General features: G+C 46.1%; 1 protein-coding gene across 1 annotated transcript in view; it reads right to left on the reverse strand.

Annotated features, from left to right (window-relative positions):
* SRD5A2 (steroid 5 alpha-reductase 2) overlaps positions 1-13,851 on the reverse strand; it is a 28,886-nt gene extending 15,035 nt beyond the window's left edge. The window contains exon 1 of the mRNA XM_035559421.2: positions 13,516-13,851. Coding sequence (XP_035415314.1) covers positions 13,516-13,799 — 284 coding nt within the window. The 5' untranslated portion in view covers positions 13,800-13,851. The remainder of the gene's footprint in view (positions 1-13,515) is intronic.
* Positions 13,852-16,917: the final 3,066 nt, after the last annotated feature.

Below are 16,917 nucleotides of genomic sequence, written 5' to 3' on the forward strand. Positions count from 1 at the left end.
AGAGCAATCTTTCCCCTTTGCATGGTGTTAGTAGGAACTTAGAGTATACTGTGTCCAGCTGAACTCTGCACCTTATAACATGCAGGGACAAAGCAGAAGCAGTCCAGAGAAAAACAGCTGTGGTTTAGGAAATGTGAGCTATGTGGAAAGACTGAAGCACTCCGGGTTGTTTCACCTGACAGAAAACCTGTGGACGACATTGTAACAACTTACAACTCCAAAAAAAGTTGCTGCAAAAAAGAAGTATTAGCTGAAGGGTTGGAAGAACGTCCATCACTGGTGGTTTTTAAGGTCAAGTCAGAGAAATGCCCATCAGGAATGATGTTTAGACCGATCGTCGTTCCTTATTCTCTGTAATTTACCCTGCAATTACAATTCTGGGCTGTTGCGGGCTTGGTCATTACAGGACACTGGAGCTCATGGAGGCCTCTCCTGTGCTAATTTTGTCCTTACAGGCCAAAGCACTGAGAAGAAAATTCCAGGACTATATGTGGCCAGGAAGAACTGTCCGAGAGTGGGAACTTGGAGCTATCTTGGTGAGAGGAAGCTGGGGAGGAGGGATGAGATCTGGAATTAGCTGAACAACAACAACAACAACAACAAAAAACTAGCAAGAGCAAAACCTCTTACTCAGGCTGCAGACTGAACCCAACGCCAGGCCAGCTATCTCAGTTGAAACCCTAACTAAACTTGGTCCAGATTTAAAATTGTATGAGTGGTAGAGGACAGGACTAGGGTCAATATGAAAAGATGGACTGCGGTGAAGACAAACGTGCAGATACCAACCACAGTGCTTCATGCTTGCCTCTACGAATTGCTGGTATCTAAAGGACAGCGGCACATAACGATTAAGAGAGAGTTTGTTTTATCTAAGCAATGGTGTGTCAAAGGCTCAGCCAGCTAAAGCATATATTTCAGCAAGGTATCTCACTCTTTTCTTCTCCAGAAATAACCACTTGATATTTATGAAGACAGATCACTTTGTTCCTACTGCTAAACTATGGGTGCCTGCCAAAGGCATGAAACATGTGCCAGAGTAACTTAACCAGACACCGTGCTATGCACTTCAAAAAACTCGCTGCTCCACTGGAGCGGAGAGCTGAAAGAGTTCACAGAGGCTCAGAGTGTGAGCAGAACAAAAGGACACATCTACATGAAAAATGGTACACAGTCCAAGGATGCACAAATCTGTGCTCTTACAACTGCACTTATCAGAGAAAGTGTAATTATTTCCCACAAGTGGCTCACATGGGGCTGAGAAATGACCAAAGAAAACCAGACAGTTGGTAAGCTAACCCTCTGCAAAGTTACATCTTGGTCAGACTGTATCCTACCAACATACACCAACCTTTATATCTGTTCAGAAAGCCCTTGGAGAGTTGCAAGGCACATGCTAGTAGTATTTAAAATATTCTTAACTGGCTTTTTCCTGTCCAGTAAGGACCTTTTTGTCCTCTTTTAAGCCTAAACTTCTGCTCTTTCTCCATTTTGCTCTTCCAGCCTTCCTGACTTTGTCTTTTCTTGTCCTTCCTTCTTCAGATTCTTGCCTCCTTTATGGTTCCTCATGTTTGCTTTTTTTTTTGTTTGTTTTTTTTCTCTAGTCGAGATTTGTCTCTCTTGCTACCCAACAACTGCACTCTGCCTCTCTTTCTTGTAGTTCTTTCACCTTTGTCCCTCTCCCTTTGCAATTATGGCTGAGTACCTTTAGCAACAGGATTGCTTCTCTTGGGCTCCCAAACAGCTCTTCGTTCCCTCTACAACAGATTTTCTGGATCCTGCAGCTGGAAATGACTCAGCCATGACACAGTATTAGTACAGTTTACATTGACTTGTCCATGAAAATGTGTCGTGCTTCCTAAATTATTTAATTCTGAATTCCATTCGGCTTTGCACTGCCTCCACAGGGTCAGTTTTTGATAAACTATAAACTCTTGCATAATTTGGACATATAACAGCATTGACCTACACAGCTGCTATGGTAAAGAGCAGCAGAGACTGGCTGTTAGTTCCAGTAGCAATGTTGGGCACTTGTGGAGGTGAGGACCAGGTCCTCCTGGGTTTCTTCTCCCGCTGTCTTAAGTGCCCATGCAATTGGCTTGTGTGAAGGAGGAACGGGCCAGGAACCTGGTGGAGGAGGCTTTCCAGTGCCAGTCTCTAGCTAGGGAGCACGTCCACACTTGGGGACCTGTGAGCATGTGTTCAGAGGCAGCGTGCTCACTGCTGCCACACAAGGCAAGCAGGCTCCCAGCTGCCTTGCTGATCAGCCCGAGCAGCTGTGTCTGTGACAGGGGCTCACAGAGCAGGAGGGACATTTGGGGACTACGGAAGACTGAGAAACAGACCTAAGGTCACGAGTGCATGTGGTGACAGCCAGCAGCTACCTGGCAGTCTCACCCCAAGTCTGCAGACTTGACACATCTGTGTTGTTTATTCAGCTACATTAAGCAGTTTGAGATTGTGAGCTATGTGTTGCTGGAAAAAAAAAAAAAAAAAAGACCTGTGAGAAAACTGAGGTCATAAATTAAAGCAGTTTAAGGCCCTACCTCTGCTGAGAGTGCTTCTGCCTTTCACCATGCAGCAGGCTAATGGTAGAAAGATTTCTGACTGTTTCACCACAGCCCACAGGGTTCAGAAGTGCAGCACTGGGTCATCTTCTTCCTTGTTTCTTAATATGCGATGACATGCTCTAAGAAACTGAAAGACTCAGCAATAAACTTCTGCAGCAGTTTGGGCTTGTCTCATGTTCGGAAAGTCTTCTTCATAACCGCAACGACCAGAAACACTACATACATTTTTTTCCAAGTTTGGAGCCTAATTCTTTCATAAGAAAACTTCAGGCCTTTTAACAGACTTGTTCCCTGCACACATTCAAAAACACATTTAACTGAACAATTACAAGATTTCAAATTATTTTTCATCTCTGACAGCTTTGCACAGTCAGCTTAGTTAAAACAAATGTCTTGCATTAGTCTGATTAAAAACATGGTGCGTCATTAAATTCCATGTGTCAGACCAAGCTCTGTCCTCAGCTGAGTCTATATTTCAAACTAATTCAAAAGCAATAAGGATGAGCTTGATTTTTGAAGGAAGACAGAAATTCAAAGGCCAAAATATACCATTATGATGACAAAGCAGAAAAACTGCTTATTGCAGCACTTAAACTCTTGGAGCCCATGCTGCATTTGAAGGGCTGTTGATTAGTATAATCATTTTAACCAGTAGACTATAGAAACTAAAAATGGAAAGCACAAACAAAAAATATGGAACTCCAGCTTGCATGTCTAAAAATTAGAGGAAGTCAGGCCCATGCTAAAATGTCCTGGAGACTCACATTTGCATAGACATGTGTCCTAGGTCTTGAGGAGTACTGAGTATGTTCAATTTGATTAGTTTTCAATACCTCCCACACCTCCGCTCCTGTAATTGGTAGCATCCTGCCATTATAAGTCAGAATCTCAGACATAGCCTTCTATCAGCAGTTAATCTGATCAATGTCTACAGCCGATACCTAAAAAGTTGTTCTACTTCTAAAACAGTAAAAAATGTTAAAGTTGGAAATTATCATTTCTAAATCCTTAGGTTCACATTTTGAAGAACATTGGTTGAATGTCTTTCATTTGGACAGGTAGCAATCCAAATTACTTCTGAACCTGTATGACCTCATGGCATCCATGGCAGTACAGACACAGAGAGGAACAGAATCTGAAATGTCCAGATGAGGTCCTGAGTTTGTGTTCACACTAAAATGGTCAGAATCTTAATACAATCTTTTTTTTTCTTTTTTTGGTAATGAAAAGAGCTATCATCGGCTGACACTGAGTCACAGCCAGCTTTGCTCCCTTCCAAACTACATACTACATCAAAAGATTTCCTAACGCATAAAATTGCTAAGTGAAACACTCAATTCATAGAAAACATCAGTATTAGTGTCTTTTGTTCCCCAGATTTACCCCAATACTGTCCTCTTGCAATTTTTCCCTTCCATTTCTTCTCAGTCCTTGCTGTTTCTAACATTTCTCCTACTAGCCCTTTCCTGTTCTGCTCTTTCACCTGACCTTTTTATCTCTTGCCATTTATCCCTGACCATAAGCCTCACAGTATTTTTCATTTATCTGCATTCAAGACAAGTTGTATTTTCCTATTGCTCGCTGACAGGACTCCAGACAGGGTACCCTTTCCCCCCTGTTGAGTACCCTACCAGCCTGAAATGCATGAGAAGTGCTGCTCTGCCCTTGCAGTGCTGGCCTGGACAATACTTGGCTAGATTGCAGGCTCACACACTTTGGTCCTGCTTATTGCCTCAGATGAACCAGAACTGCTCAGCACAAGTAGACTCTAAAGATGTTAGTTGACAAACTGTATGTCCCTGAACAAATACAAATGCATTTCCCAGAAACAACTCCGCCAAGTTTAAATTGCTTTTGCTGGGAACAGCCAGAGATACATCTCTACACTTTAGTAACCTTAACCCAGGCCAAGTTTGAAAACACGAACGCTTTGATGATTCTTTTTTTTTTTTTAAGGTTATAAGGAGAAGAAAACACACACAAAGAACTCAATAGCATAATGTAAACACAACTTTTGTTTCTCCCCTTCATTGTTCTCAGGAGCAGCAAAAGTTTTATAGATGCACATGCATTTTCCTGCCCCAGGTGTGTGACAGGAGTCACTGAAAGGTCTGCTTAGGACAACACTCTCCAGAGGTATTCTGCATCACTTAGTAGGGCACTTAAAATCACAGAATCATTCAGGCTGGGGAAGACCTCCAAGATCATCAAGACCAGTCCCCACCCAACACTACCAAGTTCCGTCGCCAAACCGCGTCCCTAAGCACCGCATCCACTCATCTCTTAAACACCTCCAGGGATGGCCACTCCACCACCTCCCTGGGCAGCTTCTTCCGATGCTTGACCACCTTTTTGGTGAAGAAATTTTTCCTGATATCCAACCTAAACCTCCCCTGGCACAACTTGAGACCCTTTCCTTGTGTCTCATCACTTGTCACTTGAGATAAAAGGGACCAACCCCCTCCTCGCTGCAAGCTCCTTTCAGGCAGCTGTAGAGCACAACAAGGCCCCCCCTCAGTCTCCTCCTCTGAACAGACTGAACAGCCCTGGTTCCCTCCGCTGCCCTTCACAAGCCTGGTTTGCCAGTCCCTTCACCAGCGTGGTCATTCTGCTCTGCCCATGCTCCAGCACCTCAATGTCCATCTGGTAGTGAGGGGCCCGACACTGGACACAGCACTCAAGGTGCAGCCTCACCAGTGCTGAGTACAGAGGGACGGTCACTGCCCTAGTTCTGCTGGCCACACTGCTTTAATGTGCATCTCTACCAGGAGAACACACTTATGTGATTAGACTGCTTTGAGTAGCCCAGCCAGCTTACTCAGATGGTGGCATGAAGGCCTAGTTTAAAGGGATTTGGCTTTTTAGCAAGGCAATCCAAGCCATCTTCACCAGTATGTCAAAGTGACATAAGTCCTCGCTCGGCCCTGGCATCTGTTCCAGTGTAGTCCTGCCAGGGAAGTGATGTGCTCCTTAACGTCACAGACAGGCAAACCCACTCACTTCCTCTGGTAGACAACATAACTCTTTGCAGACAACCTTTATACAGGGACGTTTTCCAAAGACTTTTCCAGGTGGCAGCCCCCTAGCATGAGAAGTGTTGGATTAGGTTGGTGAAATTTAGCACAGTTGTAAGCAAAATGGTCATATATATGACAAATGTCAACTGTGAGTGACTACTGATCAATTCACCTGCCACATTTAAATCATCATCTAGAAGAAGAGAACAGCACTTCAAGGTGTGTAACGTAAGAATGGTTATTTGATTAATAGTTTGAAAATAGTTCTTTAGTATAATTCTACTTGACCAAGATGACTTTAATTTTGAAGGAGATAGCAAGAATATCACCACAGGCAGTCCAACAGATGCAGTGTCTGGAATGTGTACATATTTATAATCGGAATAGTGCAAGATTGTTTCACAGGTTTTTATTCTTACCTGAGATCCCCAGAACTAGGAAATGACCTAAGTGTATAAACTTTTCAATACACAAAAGGGCTTGTGAAAATTTCTGCCACGTGTATGGAATGAACCTTAGCTCTTCTCCCATGCTTTTTATTTTATACTTAAAAGAGCAGCCCTAATAAAGGAATACTGTAGACTTCCCATGATCAAAATACGTAATTTCCTTGTTTGGTAGAAGGAATATTATTTTAAAGTAAAAACATTTACTAAGACTCCTGCATATAATGTAGTCTTTTTTCTCTTAGTTTACTCCTTTACAATTCTGCTTTTCAAATATCGTCAGCAGGAATCTGGTAATGCAGATACAAATCTTTACATTCTCATCAGTCTAACTGAAGCTCAGCGGAGTTCAGTGCTCAGCATGTATCTTTCCACAAGGCTTTAAACTCCCAGGGTACAGAGCATTGTAACTTCCTCACTGAGGTGAGGAAGCCCACCTGAGTGAGATCAGAGGGACCTACTTGTGCCTTGGTGACTGCCTCATGGCTGGGACTTCAGGTCTCTGCAATTTGAACAGCTCTCTCCAGAGTGGCTGGGACTGAGCACCCACCGAGCCTTTATTTATCAGTGACAGGCAAACGGGAGTGACTGACTGAGGTGCTTCAGAGGAAGCACAAACACTGCTTTAGCTATGGCCCTGCTCCAGGTAGCAGAGATGGAACAAGGAGAAAAAACTTCTGTGATCTGCTCTGCATGTACCATACCTTCCTTTCCTTCCAGAGGACAGAATAGACACTTGGTATATGAAGCCAGTTGACTGACTGCGAGACAACAGGTACAGTCTGGAGTGCTAAATTGTAATGATGGGCAGCACACACACACACATACAAAAAAAAAAAAAAACACCTTCTCGAACAACCAATTTTGGGAATTACTGCCTTAGGTGGCACAGCAGGAGGAGTGGGCATGATGGGGAATGGAGAACAAGAGAACGGCACACAGTAATGCCTATCTGGGAAGAAAACCTCAGTTATAAACTAAAAAAAAAAGAAAGGTTTTGTAAAGCTGCCTGGTAATACAAAATATCACAGATTAATTGGCATCATGTAGAAATATACTGATAACAGGCACTCTGTCTTGAAAAGATGTGAAGAAAGATAAGAGTGTAAGTCACCTAAGGGATCTGGGGGTTTTGGTTGACAGCAAGCTGAACGTGAGTTAGCAGTGTGCCTTGGGGGCCAGGAGGTCCAACCGTACTCTGGGGTGCATCAGGCATGGCATTGCAAGCTGGTTGAGGGAAGGGATTGTCCTTCTCTGCTCTGTGCTGGTACAGCCTCACCTCAAGTACTGTGAGCGGTTTGGGGCACCACAGTATTAAAAAGACATAAAACTATTAAAGAGTGTCCAAAGGAGGGCTACAAAGATGGTGAAGGGTCTACAGGACAAAAGGTATGGGGAGCAGCTGAGGTCCCTTGGTTTGTTCAGCCCAGAGCAGAGCAGGCTGAGGGGAGGCCTCATGGCGGCCTGCAGCTCCCTCACGAAGGGAAGCGGAGGGGCAGGCGCTGAGCTCTGCTCTCTGGGGACAGCGACAGGACCCGAGGGAACGGCATGGAGCTGGGACAGGGGAGGGTCAGGCTGGGTGTTAGGGAAAGGTTCTGCACCCAGAGGGGGGTCGGGCACTGGCTTCCCCAGGCATTGGTCACAGCACAGAGCTGCCAGAGTTCAAGACGTGTTTGGACAACGCTCTCAGACATAGGGTCTGATTTTTGGGTAGTCCTTTGGGAACCCAGGAGTTGGACTCGATGATCCTTGTGGGTCCTTTCCAACTCAAGATATTCTATGATTCTACAACACCTCTGAAGAAATTTTTCCAGTCCAAGGGACAAAAGGAAAAATTATGTGGGTACACTTTAGGCTGGGCAACAACTGCAGGTGTCTGTAATGTTAGGCCTTTTTCCAATGGAAAAAGGAACATATAGATGGGACTATTTGTACTAACAGTGAGGAAGGTAATCAGCTACTATTGAATTATAAGGGAATAATTATGAGGGTATTTAATAACACTAGAGGAGACTGCAAGGAAGCAAACTCAATACCAGCACTGGGTATGTGAACATTTTACACTTCCGTGGCAAAGCATGCTGAGATGTTTTGGTTGACTATTTACACACTAATTTGAGGAACCTGGGTAGAAACAGCAATGAATATAATATTTTCACTGATGAGATGAAACTGGATACGGTTGGCATTACTGAAACTCGCTGGGATGAATTGCAAAAAGTTAAAATCATTGACTGAACAGCAAAGAATGCATGAAGGAGGCAGAGTGAATGGCCAGCCTCCTCTAGGGATATCGTTACCAGATCTAGAGTTAAGTCCAAACAGAAGAGGGAATGCAAATGTGTTACTGGGTGGCTGGTAAAAGCCAAAAGGTATGTGGTTAGGGTCTAATGCAAAGAATTGAGGTGAAGCAAAACAGAGAATTGTATTTGTTACTTGTCAAATACCTGCATGTTGTGTGCTGGGAGATGAATGGTAGAGGTTTCAAGAGGCCACTGTTGAAATATCTTTAGTTCTTGACAATTAATGATGATGACTTTCTAAGAACAAAAGATAAAATAGGTATTTCTTTGGGGAAAAATAATTTCTGGATTGAAGCTTGTGGCTATTATATGGTCGATTATATCTACTATTAGCCAGGAGACTCCTACTTAGAAACATACAGTTTAAACTTAATCTAATCTCTGCTTATCTACTCGGTGTTTCAAAAAAAAAAAAAAAAAAAAAAAAAACCATAATAAAACCCCATTATAAACCAGTACAAAATACCACTAAAAATTATGAGCTAATTTTCTCACTGTTCATGAGTAGGCACACCTACAAGACAAAAAGAAAAGTGTGTCCAGGTGAATGCTGCACATGCCTGACCAACTGGGCGGTATAGGCAGGCTTAAGAAGACTGGATGAGCCCGTTCTGCAGAGCATGGGGAGAGGGAGCAGCTTTTTCTTTCTAACCCCAATTTGTTTTTGGAGGGAGGAGTACTGGCCAAGAGATGCATAAAAGACTTGTGCAGGGTTCAAATGTTCCTGGTTTCCCATTCTTTAGCCATGAAAGTTGGTTTTCCCTGATTTTTTTAGAATGATCTCTACTTGTAGAAAACTAAGTACAGGCACACCAAATGGGTCACCTGTAACCAAAGGGGGCTGAGGATTCAGTTGTCTCTGAAAGACCAGCCTGCCTAATGCCTGTCAGACTGCTAGAGCACACTTCAAAATGAAAACAGTAAATTTATTATTTATTTATTTTTTTTATACTAACAGAGTAAAAGGTTGTGTTTGTAGCTCAGTAAGACAAGACTTTCTCCGTGACTGTTGAAGTTGGCATCTCCTCTGCTCCCCCACCACTCTGTCTTTCTCTTTTCTTGCCTGGTCTGAGTTCTAAGAGAAATGCAGCTTTAAGGTTTATATGGAATTTGATTGTGATCGCTCCCTCTCATCCTCTTATATTCTGTTTCCCTTTGGTTCTTGAATGGGATCCAAAATGGAAATGCAGTGAACAGGCTCCCCCCCCGCCACTCCACCTGAGGACTTCAGCTGGCATCCTCACTGCATTCCTGAACCAACGCAGCCCCTCTCACAGGAAAGGCTGTATTACAAACTACATTTCAAACCACAATCCTTTATAAGTAATTTATGACAAGAACTATTCCTGTACATAAATCTCATTCCACTCATCATTTTCTGCTTACAGACAGCTTTTCCTAGAGACTGCAGATACAGATGGCAGACTTGGCGTTCAGTGCTTCTCTCACTTTCTTCCTTCTCTTCTCTGCCTTCCCAGCCCATCAGTTTTGGAGGCCCTGCTATCACAGACCCTTCCATATGAAAGTGAAGAAGCTGTGAGCTTACCTAAAACAGATGTGATAAGTTCAAATTTTTATGGGATGTTTTCTTTAGCACCGTAGGGCCTCTGGATTTGATTAAATTTACACCATGCTGCGGTAATACAGCGCACACGGAGAGACGAAGAGTTGGCCAGCTGCAGATAGCAAAGGTGGGGGGGAACATTTGGGATTCCCCCGTTTGCTCCCCCCACCCCCAAAACAGCAGGCACAGAGTGCCTTTTAGCTCTCCCCGGCGGCCACAGGGAACGCACCGTCTTGTGCTTGCCACGAAGAGAGAGGCTGCTGCCTAGCGGTGGCCGAGAAGGCTGGAGAGCGCCCTGCTTCCCCACGGCGGCTGCCGGGCGAGGAGGGAAGGCGGGGGAGGTGTCCTGGCATCCTCCTCCGGCAGCGGGGCTCGGTGTGGGCCCGCGGACAGGCCCCTCGGACCCCGCCTCGTCCCCTCCCGGCGGCGGGCTGGGTGCGGGAGCACCTCCGCCAGGCGGGCAGGGCGCTCCGGCGAAGCCCGCCCCAGGAGCCAGCGGCATCAACCCCGGGACTTTCTAGGAAAGGGTTATGGGGTCCCTGCCACGCTCCACCCTATTCCTCAACGACCTGGCAGCAGATACAAAAGCGGCGCCGAAAAAGCTGGCAGATGGCACAAATTCTAGGCGAGTGGTGAGCATCAGTGCGGGTCGGCCAGCTGCACCGAGCGCTGAGCCCATTCAGAAAACTACCTCCAAAGCGAAGAGCGCACACACTAACCGTCCCCGTTGGGGACGGTAACCTTAGCGAGCACCAGCTCCGGGGTGCTCAAAGGAGCCTGGAAACACAGGGCTTCCCGGTGTCACTCCAAAGCAGAAGGCGTTCTCTGATCTGTAAGCATGGGAACGGGAAGGTGCTGGTGTCTCTAGATACGGTACTACAACTTGGATATTACGTGCTACAGCCAACACTGAGGTCTTCATTTTAAAATGGATGTAGGAAAGGAGGAGAGGAAAAAAAAGTTTCCAGGGAGGGAAAAACTGCCTTGCATTGATGGCCTTCAGCCGTGGTTCAGTGCTGTCATAAATGTGGTTTAGGGATGATATCTCAGATCAAATCAAAAATGTTGCAGCTATGTGACACCACATGCAAAAGCAGGACAAAATCATTATGCTCATTTAAACCTGTTCCTAAATTTATGAAAAGGTAACTTTATCCTGACAAACTTCATGCTGGATGAGGTACCATGTGTCTGCACCGCTCTCCGTCAGATCGGGTAATGTCCATTCCCCTGTAGCTGGCAGAAAGCCACCATAAAAACATAAATCTTTCATAAGCACCGTATCATGTGCATTAGCCAATTCATCAGAAATACGATCATGTGCTCCTGTACTATCTGGATCACACCAGTGCAGACAGAGGACCTGACAGCTCTGTAACAAGCAGGTTGAAAGATGATCTGATTACCGTATAAGTGATACCATGGTCAGAAAATACTAAAGGATACTACAGAGTGCTTTAAATTAGCACAGAGCAAGAAGCAACAAGCAACGCTGGGAAGAAATCAAGAGTAGTCCTATTCAAGCACAACATTTTAAACACGTTAAGTGATAGTGAAAGAATTCACAAGACTAAACTACCAAAGAAAACAGCAGATTCTCCATAGAAAATGATGGATTCTCCATCTTCCATGGTCTTCGGATCAAAACTTGAAGACATTCTGAACTAGGTGCTTCAGTCAAACATAACCTGCTGGGGCAGCACAGTTGGTCATAGCATAGAGGAAGGCAGAACAGCTATTATAGTGGTCTTTAAAAATCTGTTTCTCTAATAATCCACATTGTCCTTCTAGGCATACCCCTGTTTAAAACTTCTCTTCCACGTGCATGTTTGGTGTAAGAGATCTGACAAAACCAGGAACAATAAAAGCTTTCCTGTGGAGACAAAGTTGTCACTAAAATATGCAACAATATATGAAGAAACTTCTCTTTACAAAGAGGATATTTTCATACAAACAAAGTAACGCTCAAATACAGATATCAGATGATCAGTAGCAAAAGTAGGAACAAATTAGTTAGTAAGATAATTTTATAACTAAAACCAGAACATCTTTATTCACTTCAAAATTTTAAAGTCAGAAAAACTGCAGTAGGCTACATCCACTAAGTAAATGTAATTTTATTAATGATCAATTTTATATTTAACTTATTATATTTGCAGTCGAGTTTAAACATTAAATTATCTAAAACTGTTGTTAGTTCAATTCTAGTGAAGATAATTTTAAAAAATTTAGATAAACTCTGGATATTATATCAAAGTGCTGAACCTCTTCTCAAATACCATAAACCAGTGAAACATCTGTAACCAGAAAAACTCTTCGTTTTCTCTTTTTGTTGCTCTTCTATGTACCAACAGAGCACTAGCATGTAATGCAATATTTTGAATATTAATTGGTTTAAAAGAATCTCCGAGTGGCTTGCATGAGAAGAGGCTGCACGCTGTAAGAATAATACTGGAGTAACGTGCAATGCTAGAAACAAAATAGGTGGTTATGTAGACTTGGCTAAATGAGAGCTTGTATTTTTACAAGGGAAAAAGTACAATCTGGCCACAGATGAGAAGAATCTCCAAACTGTTTGAGGAAAAAGAAGTATGAAAACACAGGGCTTCTGCCTAAGTCTAGCAGAAATGCTGGGAAAGAAGGCACTGGCTCAGATACATGCACTCCGGTAGGGTAATGTCTCGTTCAGTTGTCTAGTGGTGCTCATTGATTTCCTTTTCCGAAACGATCAGAAATCCATGAAAAGAGCAGAATGCATTAAATTAAATTTAGTATGACTACACACAATTAATACATCTAGCTTTCTGGGAGCTTAACGTGTCACCGGTAGCATCCTCCAGCTGATTTAGTATAGCAAAGACCACCTTAGTGATAATGAATACATCTGTAAAATAAGTGTTTTAGCCCTTAAAACCAGTTTCCGTTTTATTTTCAACATCTCAGGGTCTGCATCCCTAAACTGTCTGTTGAGAGACTGCTGCTGGATTTTCAACATATTGATTGTGGCTGAGTTGCAAATAATCAATTTTTCTCAATTGTCACATGCATGTTTTATATACCTGGGAAGGAAAACGCAAGAAACAGAAATAGGATTCGGGATAAAAGAAGCAGAAAGCTGTTGCTTCAGAAGTCACATCTCTCTTTACTAGAGAATGACATAATGTTTTCGCCTGCCCTCTCCATTTGCGAAAAGTCAGCTCTTTCATGAGCAGAAAATCAGCGTTCAAACTCCTCATGAGACCCCGCAGGAAATGGAAGGGCAGCAGCAGGCAAAACACACTCGGCTCGGCATCCAAGGAGATAAACTCCTGCGATGCCCTCCAGCACCACGTCCCACCGACTGCAGAGCCGGGCGACGGCTGCAGGGCTGCGCCACTTCAACCGCCTCGGGAAGCGCTCGCCCGCAGAGGACGCGAGCTCTGCCCTCGCTTTTTGCTCCCGGTGAGAAAACACCGAATTCATCGCAGCGAGCGCGGCGGGGCTGGGACGGGCGGGCCCCCGCAGCTCTGCCCCGGCGCGGCGCGGCAGCGAGCCCTTCCTTCCACCTGCTCCTTCCCCCGGCCGCCCCGTGGCCGTCCCCGCGGCCGTCCCCCGGCCGCCCCGCTCCCCGGGGGGTACCTGTAGAAGTAGTGCCAGCAGAAGAGGCAGCAGAGGAGGCGGCAGCCGAGCGGCTCGAGGCGGGGCGGGCTGCGCAGCGCCAGCAGCAGCGCGGGCACCAGGAAGGAGGGCAGCTCCTGCACGAACCAGGCGCAGCGAGCCGGCAGCCGGCCCCGCGGCCGGCACAGCCGCTCCTCGTGCTTCCCGTAGCGGGACGGCACCCGCAGGTACAGCGAGAGCTGCAGCAGCGCCAGGGCGCCCAGCAGCGAGCTGAGCGCCGGCACCAGCCCGGGCAGGCAGTGCATGCTCGGGGAGGGGGGCGCGGGGCACCGCTGCGAACGGCCGGCGGCCGCCGCCAGCCCCGGCCTTATTAGAGCGGCGGCGGCCGTCACCCCGCCCCGCCGCGCTGCCTCCCATCGCCCGGGCTCGTCAGAGGGCGCAGCCCCTCGCTCGCCGGCGCCCCAGCCCGCCCCGAGGGGAGCTGCGCCCCGCGGGGGGCTCCGCCGCCCCCTCAGCCCGGCCCCGCTCGGCCCGGCCCCGCTCAGCCCGCCGCCGGGCACGGCCCGCGGGCGACGGCCGCTAGGGCGGCGGTTGGGCGGCGGTTGGCGCGGGGCCGCCCGCGGCCGCTCTGAGGCGACGAGAAGGGGCGGGCGCCCCGTGAGGGGCTGCGGGTGGAAGCGGGGCGGTGAGGGACGGTGTCCCGGCACGGCCCGGGGAACACGGGCTCACGCCCGCCGGGACCAGAGCGCGCCGGGGCTCCTGAAGAGGCCCAGGCTCGCGTGGCAGTGGTCCCAGCGTGCCCCAAGGTTTGCTCTGGGGCGTGCTCTGAAACCCGCCGGTCCCAACAGCCGTTTTGCCAGCAGCCTAACTTAAACCACAGCTCAGGAATTAGGCTTTTTTGTTTGTTTCACTGTTTTAGTCAGGATTTTCAAGGCATTGAGCTACTGCAGGAGGGCTAGCAGAACATTAAACTGTGTTACAGGCCATTGCGGCGTATCAGCTCAAGGCTGTGAATTCTATCACAGAATCACAGAATCATCTAGGTTGGAAGAGACCTCCAAGATCACCAAGTCCAAGCTCTGACCTAACACTAACAGGTCCTCCACTAAACCATATCACTAAGGGCTACATCTAAACGTCTTTTAAAGACCTCCAGGGATGGCGACTCAACCACTTCCCTGGGCAGCCCATTCCAATGCCTCACAACCCTTTCAGTAAAGAAGTTCTTCCTAATATCCAACCTAAACCTCCCCTGGCGCAACTTTGGCCCATTCCCCCTCGTCCTGTCACCAGGCATGTGGGAGAATAGACCAACCCCCACCCATCCTAGTCATTTTGAAGCTTCACCAAGAAAGCGGTCAGATCCAGCTTAGCAAGAGATTGGATGCCGCACAAAATGCTGGAGAAGACACCCTCGCGGAGCAGGAGTGGCAGTAGTTCACTTCTTATTTGGTGTCTGAGTGGTGAACCTGCAAACCTGAGTTGGGGAAGGCTGGGGTTCGAGTCCCTCCTCTGTTTAAGGGGGTTCTCTTTCTGCAGAGGCTGAGCAAACCACCAGCCTACAGACTGGCCTGTGGTCCTGGAGGTGCTTGTTCAGTTCTGTGGGCTGTCCCATGGGGTAGTTGCTCTGAGGAACAGAGCTCTTCTGGCCATGAGCTGTTTCTCCCTTACCCTGTAGAGTGCTGTAGTCGCTGTAGCGCTTTGTAAGTAAAACAGGGCAAGGCTATTCCAGCCTTGGAGACACATGGCATCTTACGGCTGTCAGCCACATGCCTGAACACTTTTCCCTCACAGAAGTCTCTTGTCTGCCTCTGAGCTACCTGCTGGAGCCAGTCTCTGGCACTTGCCATCTCCCAGCTGTGCATAAAAAGGAGAGCTGGTCTGGACCAGAGCTGTGCCAGGTATGCTCACCATGAAACAGTGTAGATGATGGCTAGTGGCATAGGCACCTGTGTTCAAGAAGCAGTTCCTGGCTGTGAATCACCAGTGGAGGGAAGTATCTGTGGGAAAGATTTTAGAAGTTTAAGGCTATGTCTGAATTACGAAAAAGTGCAGTCCAAAAGAAATGGATCTGTAGTAAAAGAGCTAGTGATGAGGACTCAGCATCCACAATATGCAAGTTTCAGGGGGAATTACTTCAAGCTACCTCTAGTCTGATCCCTGTGCCTTGGAGACACATTAGCAACAGAAACACATCAGGCACACTCATGGCATGTATCTTCTGAATGAAGCCTAGCTTCATCCAAAAGAAAAACAATGTTGGACTCAGAGGCTATTTCATGAAGCAAATCAAAGCTCAGTAGCTGGGGATGTTTGTGGGATTCACTTTGAAAGTACGGTTTGGATTCAAACTAAAACTAATGGGGAGATGGTGTAAGAACTAGAGGAATCTGTGATCTGAAACACAGTGCTGGTAGCTTCCCCCTTAGCCTCATTGGCTGGGTTCATGTTGAATGAACCTAGTTCTCCTCATTTAAGGTGGAGGACAAATGGGGTGGGAATTCATCTAATGTTCAGAAAGTGAGCTAGTCAGGTAGAAACCCTTTCCAGTTCATGGAGAAAAAGGATGACTCATACCCTAGAAAAGCCTGTTTCTCTCTGTTGGCTCTAAAGGATATCTCGACAAATGTGTCAGAACTAAATCCCACTTTTGCTATGTCAGAGCTCTGAAGTCATTTTTATGGACAGACGCTCCCCTAAATCAAGTACCAGAGCATGTATGTTCATTGTTTGATATAAACACTGCATGATCATCCACTTCATTCAACGGCTAGACGGATCTTCCTCCTCCTTGCCTAAGTATCCCATCATGGATTGTGATGAGAAGGTGAAAGCAGTGCAGCGAAAGAAGTGTTCTTCGTATACATCAACGAGTTTTGAGAAGTCAAGGTGCATGTGGTATGAGTATGCGTTGTATAGCATCACTAAAACTTAATTTAAATAAAACTTTATGCTTCCTATGGGTGCATATGCAGATGTTGGTTTCACCAGCCCAAAGGAGCACCAGGTAGTAATGAATCTTGCCCTGAAATTATCTTGAGCCAGCACAATCAAGCTATAAAACTCAGTTCATTGAATTCAGATGTTTTCTCCTCCAGTAAATTACAGATATTCAGAATGCTTTTTATGTCTCAGCAGTAAATACTTCACAGGGAGTATTTGTTGAAAAAAAATACTTGAACAGGGGGAAGATGTACACGCTAAGCCCTGTTTGCACATCTGATAAAACTTCAGAACTCTTGGCCTGCTTTATCTTCAAAGGGAGAAATCCAACTCTTCTGAAGAACTGAACTGTAGGATGTATGAAACGAGGTGTGTCAGAGGTAGAAACTTATAAATAGGGATCATCTGAGGAAAAAAATACGTCATTTATAAATCTAAAGGCTTGTTGATTTAGGATTTGTACTACTACAGATCTCCTCC

Source organism: Cygnus atratus, chromosome 3 (assembly GCF_013377495.2).
Source record: "Cygnus atratus isolate AKBS03 ecotype Queensland, Australia chromosome 3, CAtr_DNAZoo_HiC_assembly, whole genome shotgun sequence".
NCBI classification, from domain to species: domain Eukaryota; kingdom Metazoa; phylum Chordata; class Aves; order Anseriformes; family Anatidae; genus Cygnus; species Cygnus atratus.